The 8,770-nt window shown below is 42.4% G+C and overlaps 1 protein-coding gene across 1 annotated transcript; it reads left to right on the top strand.

Moving 5' to 3' along the window:
* The first annotated feature begins 688 nt into the window (after positions 1 to 688).
* LOC127303123 (wall-associated receptor kinase 1) lies at positions 689 to 4,078 on the top strand. The gene is made up of 3 exons (XM_051333898.2): positions 689 to 1,180; positions 1,325 to 1,510; positions 2,902 to 4,078. The coding sequence occupies exons 1-3, from the start codon at positions 718 to 720 to the stop codon at positions 3,954 to 3,956; spliced, it is 1,704 nt and encodes a 567-aa protein (XP_051189858.2). The 5' UTR covers positions 689 to 717; the 3' UTR covers positions 3,957 to 4,078.
* Positions 4,079 to 8,770: the final 4,692 nt, after the last annotated feature.

Here is an 8,770-nt window from a genome sequence, read left to right as displayed (position 1 = left end):
GTTGGAATTTACCCACGGATCGATCACATCAAACTAGATGAACACACGCAAACACGAAGTTTATCGCCAAGGGTGCGTGTCGCACCCTCTAAACTTTTCTCTTTATTTCTGTTTTCTCTTTTTCTCAACTCTCGGTACAAGCTTATTACAAAACCCCACGTACTGATGTGTATATATGTACACGAAACAGCCGACCTGACCCTGACATCCTAATCCTACTCTGACACAACCACACGTAATAGACCAAGCACTAATCCCAGCCAGACCTATACTAAAACTCTGCGTACTAAACCTTGTCAAACACCTACTACTAGTACCAAACGGCAAGAAACTCACCCGACCAACTTAGGAATCCTAACCAAGCTAGTAGTCATGTAGAAACCAACCAGGATACAACTCCACGTACGTACTAGTTAGACTAGAACAACCCGGACGAGACTCATACGTACACACTAGGAAATTAACCCAAACTTACCAAAGTTTAGATTATTTCTAACACGGGTGCGCGCTGCGGTGAGCTCCCGCTGCAGCGTGAACGCCACCCATTTCCTGGGCAAGATCGAGATCACGGACCTGGGCAAGAAGAATAGCATGTTCCTCCTGTCGGCGACTCTCAACGTCCTCGTCGGCGTGGGGTCGAGCGTGGAGCCTATCATGCTGAGCGACTTCGGCGACACGGAGAAGACGATGGCCTTCAGGCCATCGTGCAAATCGGAAATGATGGACAACCAGCAGTTCGCGGCCAACGGGTCGTGCGCCGGGCTAGGCTGCTGCTTGGCCGTCCTGCCCTTGCCCACGCAGACGCCGCCGCTCACCAGGTTCGGAGCAGGGTTCATGCCCCGGCCGAAGAGGCCTCCGTCGACGTGGGAAACCACAACCACTCCGTGCTCCTACGGCATGGTGGTGGAGAGCTCAAGGTACAACTTCTCTACGCCGGACCTGTACGGCCACGAGGGGCTGTCCGGCAGGCTCAGTAGGGGCGTCCCCGTCGTGCTTGATTTCGTCATCAGGAGCAGCGCAGGTACGTCTTCCTCGTGTCCGGTGGAAGGCCGGCAGCGACCTGCGGACTACGCCTGCGTCAGCGGCAACAGCTCCTGCCATAACGCGACCGGAGGTGGCTACGTCTGCAGGTGCTGGGTTCATTACCATGGCAACCCTTACATCGCCAACGGATGCCTAGGTAAGTCGTCCGAGCTCTTCTTTTTTTCTTTTCTTTTTCAAAAGTATGGTTAAACCTTTCGTCCTTAGTATCTGTTTTTCATCTTGAGCTTAATTATATGCAGTCCGTATCTCAGTTAATACTCCGGCTATTTATCTTTTCCAGACATCAATGAGTGTGAGCTGAGAAAACAGACTGACGAGCTCAGCCTTCGGTATCCTTGCTCCAGTGACGGGATTTGTAAGAACAGAGTGGGAGGTTATGATTGTCGGTGCAAATCTGGAATGAAAGGTGATGCCATAAAGGGACACTGCTCAGAGAAGTTTCCCCTACCAGCAAAGGTGGTTGTGGGTAAGAAACTAATCATAATTACATATAACTTTTTGTTGTGGATTTTGTGCTGCCTTCATGCTCTTTTTATTTTATAAATTCAAAACCTGAGTTAAAATCTTTAAAAAAGAATGAAACAAAATTGGTTGACTTGCGTTTCATAGTGGAAAAATAAATAACAGGTTTAGAATTTACAAAAAGTGGCTGGTTTGGTATTTTTGCACACCTTTCAAAAAGATTGATACTTCCATGAAAGTTCAAATATGGAAAAAGTCATCTGTACGAGAGAATTTTTTTTTTGGATAAAGCGAATTTTTTTTTTTCTAAAAAGGGAGTGTGTGCGATTCTTGTTAACACCACGGTAATTTTTTGAAAGGTTTAGAGCACCACGGTGTCCCGATCTTGTGATGAGATCACCGGTTTGATTTGTGGTGGACAAGAGATCCACGACTTCAAGCCATTCCTCTGAACTCGGGCCAACCGCTACTTCCATATAAGTTGTAGGCTAATCGTTAACAACAACGCAACTCATAAATTACACTAGCTTTCATGCCTTTGTAGTTCTAGTATGACTTCAACCACAAGTTCCACGTGACTGCCACGAGTTCATCACTCACCGAGTCTTCTCGTAGTGGTTTATCTTGAATTCCTTCTTGGAGGTTCGCCTTCCTCCCACTAATGTTTACCATCTTGTCAGTAGTAGTAGTAATAACAACTCAAGGTTTCGCATACATAATCCACGAAGATGTAGTTGTCCGGTTGGTTGGGGGGGGGGGGGGGTTGCTGGACATAAGAATCAAAACCCCCAATTTTAGAAAAGACAAAACCGTAATTATTCCTACGAAGACAATAGTACTCTTGAATAAGATTGGCATCAACTAAATGCAATGACTATTCCTACGAAGAAGTCACCTGCTTGTTGAGACATAAGAGTGATCTAAGTTGTTTAAGGATAATATAATGAACTCACAAATACATGGGGAAAATTACCATACCTATGATTTCTTCTACGTTTTTGACAATACAGATTCTAAAAACTTCCTAGTTATTTTAGTCACAAATCACATGGGTCTGGCCCAATGATAAGTTGACTCAAGAAAATGGGTATCTATGGATGTAATTATAAAGTTCCATGTTGTATATTTCATCCATGTCTCCATCCATCATTACGGTGGCTTCGAAGTCCTGAAATCGACACTCGACAATCTAGTTTTATTCCCTGTGCGCTCCTTTCCATCTCCATGTGGGATCAAGCTCTAGTGCTTGTAGCTATTTTCTTTGACATGTCTATCATGTTTTTAATAATACATCCTATCAACAAAGGTACTTGATAATATCTAAATTAATATTTTTATGTGATATCATCATATAAATCCTTTTACTAAAGGCTTCAATATTCTACTCTTTTACAGGTCTTGCTGCCTTTATTGTTGTCTGCGCTCTCATGGTTATGTCGCGTCAACTCCTAAAATTCAAGAGGTTCTATGAACAAAATGGTGGTCCAGTACTAAAAGGTGTAAAGAATATAAGGATCTACAGAAGGAAACAACTAAAGCAAATAACAACTAACTACAAACATGTTATTGGAGAGGGCCACTTTGGAAAGGTTTACATGGGAACTTTGGATGACAAACAACGTGTGGCTGTAAAGATTTCCATCAAAATTGACAAGGACATGAAGAAGGAATTCACTGATGAGGTTATAATCCAGTCTGAAATGAGGCACAAAAATATTGTCAGGCTTCTAGGTTGTTGCTTAGAGGTGGATGTTCCAATGTTGGTGTATGAATATGTAGAGAGAGGGAGTCTATATGATGTTCTGTTTGGATTGAGGCGCATAGATCTTATATCAGTAGATACACGCCTTGGAATTGCTGTTGGGTCAGCCGAAGGACTAGCATACATGCATTCAGCAGTGGAGAGTACACTTCGTCATGGTGATGTTAAATCTGCCAATATTCTTCTAGATCAAAATTTCACCCCAAAAGTTTCAGACTTTGGGACCACAAGGCTGCTCGTGAGAGGAACTGCAGAGATGACTGAACGTGTCATTGGAGATTTAAGTTACATAGATCCAGTATATATGGAACAGGGAGTTGTTACACAAAAGAGTGATGTCTACAGTTTTGGTGTTATTCTCATAGAACTTATCACTAGGAGGCCTGCCGTGTACGACAATCAAAGGAGGTATGTTGCAAACTTTGTTCAAGCTTCTCTTGATAAAGACGCAGGAAGCTTTGTTGATAAGGCTATTACAAGTGAGGGGGATATTAAGCTTTTAGAAATGGTCAGCGAGGTTGCTGTAGAGTGTCTAAAACCTAATATAGAAGAGCGTTTGGATATGAAACAAGTAGAACAACGCCTCAACCAAATTATAGGACAATCTGCACAATACTGTCAGAAGACAAACTACCAAGCGGATCTTAGTCCTGCACCAGATGATGTTGCTTTGCTCAAGGAAGACTGAAGTAGCAATAATTAAAACAAGTATGTCATTAATTTGCTTCTATTCTTTGTGTAACTTATAGCAGTTTTACTGGTTCTGATATGTAAATACATCAAGTCATGTACCATTATACTATATTTGAAGTAGAGTGACAAATTCAGACACATGCTTTGCTAGTGAGTTCTCTTCCATTTTCGAGCTGCGATCTGTTTGTTTCTATGGACTTTATGCAATTGGTCTCAGTTAATGCTCAATAGAATATAAATTTCTTTTCTGTGCTGATGAAGCGATGAAAACCAAAACAATAATGATTTGGCTCTACTAGTTTGGTCCTTTATGGCAGCTGATTTATCTATAATATTTAAATAGGAGCAACCCACTAAGTGATTTCTCTCAACATGCAAGGTGTCCACCTCATCATGCATCTCCAAGCAAATCATAACCTGCCACCTAATCTAAAAAAAACATGTCATCGTTTTTATCATTTCCTCAAAGCTCAGGCTTTCCATTTTCCACTGTGCCTCCTCGCTTCCTCTGCCCAGTACGCTTCTTCTTCATGCAGTAGAAACTCCTCCAGATTTTAATGTAAGAGGCAGGCGAGCGGTTGGCTGTAGCTATATATTCCTCCGGTCGCTCACCTCTACACAATCATACATATACAGTGACATACAGTGACGCTACTTAACCCAGGTGGCCACCCCTGTGCCCATTCTGCATAATCTGCTTCTACAAGTTTGAAATCGATGCCTCTCTGGCCGTGTCGATCTACTCGGCATCCTCTTGCATATATCCAGCCTTGAAGCAATGGAGGGAGCACATGGGTCTGTGCTCTTCAACAATCATCTCGATACTCGAGGCCACGGCCAATGACTAGCAGTCTTGCTGTGGCCCTTTACCCTCTCCCAACTGGTAATCTCTCTCTCACTCCCTCTCTGGGTGTGTGATACTCGCACGATTTTGGAGTGATGGCTCGATGGGTATGTAAACTGCAGGGACTGAATGCTGATCAGGCTTGATGGATATCTGAAATGAAGGGACTGATTAGCTCAGGTTGCAATGATGCTCTTTGATTAAATGTCTGAGAGAATTTCTTTGCTGAGTTCTAATCAGTTGCAGGAGCACAACAGACAGTAGCAAGTTGATCAGATCACCAATTTGGGTTAATTGAACATACTACTCAACTGCAACTAATACAAAATTCTTTCGTACGAAGACCTTTTGTGTTTATGTAGAGTGAAATGTTCTCTAATCTCTTAAAACAATGATGATTGCTTCCGTTTTCATCCACGAATGGAACGTGCATGTTCTTCAAAGCTATTGCTGATAAATCTTCTTGTGTACATCTGTTTTGTTCAGCAGCTTTGGAGAAATGGTAGATAACCAATTCGACTAGCCCATATATTTTTGTTCGGTTCTAATATACACAACAATAGTTTCCATATTATTTTGTTACGTGTTATGGAAAATCGTTGGAGAAGAATGTGTCTACGTAGATTTCAGCATTGCGCTCGGGCTTGGTCGACTAAGTAGTCCTCGGTGCTCATTTTATTGGAACGCAGTGCTACTTACTTACTCCCTCCGTTAGGAATTATCAAGCCAGCATGTATTCCTAGATCATCGATTTGACCAATGTAACATAAATTGTACATCACAAAAATTATATCACTAGAAAGTAGAACATTTTTCTAATGATATATAGTTTGTAATATATATTTATATTAGGTTGGTCAAAATTACGACCTAGGTATACGCACCGGTCTTAGAATCCCTAATGGAAGTATTAGGTCACCTGAACCAAAATGACTCATACTCAGTTTTTCTTGGTCACGAGTATTTTAAGAGATTAGTCAAATAATTTTCTAATAATACCACGGTGGTTATACTATATGTTAAAAAAATGAGATCCATTTTCTTGCTAAGTACTCAAAATTAACTTATCACTAATTTTTTTATAACAGAAAATTCTTAACTATCGATGATATCATTTTATTTTCAAGAAAAAAGAATATTTTGTAGCTTATATGTCTTCAAGCATTCCCGCAACAACGTGCGGGGAATTATCTAGTTTAAATGGAAGTCGGTCCTAATTTACTTGTAGTGGAGATCTGTTACTTTGATGTAGAGCCATGTACGGTGTGCATGGAGGAAGCCTTCAATATTGCATTCCAGGGAACGATGGAATGCATCAGGAAAACATTCATGGTGGCAGTGGGTGTTGTTAGCCCGTTGCAAATGAGCAACGGGGCTTCGTTTGGTTGCTTGCGACGGTATTGTCTGCACCGAAGAGGGAACACTACCACGCACACCTTATTTGATTGCACACTATGGTAACTTCTAAAGTGGTGAGGTTACCTAGCAATGCAGACTAAATAAGAACATATTCAACAATATTCATAAGGTGTTGATAATACGTAACATTGATTTACCCTACCAGGTGATGCATCACGAGGTCATCACACGAGGGGTTAGTGTATATATCACCTCGAATAAGTTCATCATTACGGATCGGGATCAGGTTCAATCAAGTCCTACATAATTTCTGCAGGTTATTCTTTGGCTACCCATTGATCCATATGTGGTCCTATCTGCGCCCAGAGGAGGAGCACCTTGCCATGGATATTGGGTGCAACCGACTGGCAACGGTAGCACGAGATTTTTACAGCCCGTGCGGTTGGCGTGCTGATCGAATACTAACATGATGATGCAAAGGCGTTTCATGCTAGTGGTTCTTAGATGGCTTGTTTTTGTAGCAACTTTGGGTGATCCGTGAGCGCTGTAATAAGTTTTGATTTTTTTTTATTTTGCTACTTGTTATAACTGAATTCGTTTTAATAAAGAAAGCCGCATGTATCAATTGATGCAGAGGCTGGGGATACCCCATTTCGAAAAAAAGTCCTACCTAATGAAGGGATTTTAGACCACCTCCCAAAATATACACGGTCTCTTCAGCAGATCGTGACCACGGTGGACAACATGATGAAAAACAAAGTAGCAACGCTAAGCGTAGCCAGGTCCGAAACCACGTCATCCTCTCCCATGCCTATATTTAGCACACTTAACTTTGTTGTCAACAATGAAGTTGAGTGCTTTGACAAGCAAGTGTGACTTCCTTGGTAACAAATCTAGGTGTGAAGATTGTCTTTATCTAAGTGTAGCTATCTGAGTGTAGCTGATGATCGCACAACTCAAGGTGCTTCAGGTTGTTCTGCAATTGACAATGAGGAATTGTCACTGCATATCAACTTGGATGAAAGAACAACATGGAAGCATGACGAAGCTTTATTACCTTCATGTGGTCAGGTTGTCCTCATCTTCAAGCACAAAGAAAGTGTCGTATTTGCTCCATTTGAGTTGTCCTTCACTTTTCAGCATTTTAATGAGGCTCCACCTATTCCTCCACTTCCTGATGTGGTTTTAGATATGAGAGTGCTCACAGGATCAAAAACGTCATTGGCTACCTTCTTTACCTGGGAATCTTTGACGAAAACGTCATTGGCTAGTAAAATCAAAAACGTCATTGGCTACCTTCTTTACCTGGGAATCTTCTTTATCGAAAAAAATTACCTGGGAATCTTTGATGCCTTGGTTGAAGGAGACACCGCTTTTCACAAGCTCAACCAAACGATTGAGGAAGAACTCGGACATATTAGGTTTCCAAACAATTGTAGGTTTGTGTGCATACAATGATTCATCATGCACATAAAAGGCGGTCTCAGTTGACGACATGACAATGTTTTTTTTACTGAGGGAGCTGACAGATTGGGGGAGCTAACGGGTATGATCTCCTATGGTACATAATGAAGAACATTGCTAATCATTCAACGACAAAACTGAACCACCACAACCATACAGATCGAAGCTAGAACAAGCAAAGAACATAGGCTTCATACTGTTAGAGGGGCAACACGTAGCATAGAGGTAGGGGAAGAAGGAGACCCCCGCACAGAGGAGGCGGACAACACAATCATCCCTATGGATGACGGATATCAGAGGAGAACCAGCATCGCGGTGCTCGACGGAGATCCTGGAAGGGCCACCGTCTTAGAAGGGATCACCTACAGTCGAAGCTATCGTAACTTTCCTATGTACGAGCAAGTTCGGGCTGACCTAGAGGTAGGTTTTGAGATACTTACTAGATGAATCGGTGCGAAGGAAGAAGCTGACTCGCCGTTTCTAGTCGCCGCCGCCAACCTCGCGGACTTTGTTGTGACGAAGAGATGGTCATGTCGCTAGATCTTGAATGTTTGATGAGCTCAATGGGGGATTTCGGTTTCGCGGCAAGTCGGCGGCCCCTAAATACAGTGACAGCGCAATCTCTTCTCGGTGGCTCTGCAGAACCGTGTTGGTTTTGGCCGAGACGGGGGTGACTCGCTGAAAACAGCCGATTCAACCGTTCCGCCCAAGCTGGCTCGGAGTTGCTTTAAGAACCATGCATACCACAATGCGAAGATCTTCCAGGCAACCAAACAACCTATTTTTTTTTCTCAACAGATACGAGTCAACTAACATACGACCTTCCAAACGCGGTCCAGATACTACCAGACAATGATGGAATGCATGGAGAAAACCTTCAAATACCATGCAGTGCGTGCTGGCGAAATGTATCCACCAATTGATCCAGACCTGTTTTGTTTTGTTCTATTTTCACTGTTCGTGAGCAGACAGAAACTGAGAATTAAGCTCCATGGTACTCTGGTTCAGGCAAAAATACTGACAAATATATTGATCGGTTTAAAGGAATTTAACAAGAAATTATATGACGCTGAGAACGACGAAGAAGATAGTGATGTCTGTGGAGGATACTCGTGGTGTGGTGGTGGGGCCGATACGTCATA

This window comes from Lolium perenne, chromosome 5 (assembly GCF_019359855.2).
Source record: "Lolium perenne isolate Kyuss_39 chromosome 5, Kyuss_2.0, whole genome shotgun sequence".
NCBI lineage: Eukaryota > Viridiplantae > Streptophyta > Magnoliopsida > Poales > Poaceae > Lolium > Lolium perenne.
The sequence above is the reverse complement of the archived record's forward strand: the minus strand, read 5'-3'. Positions and strand labels throughout refer to the sequence as shown.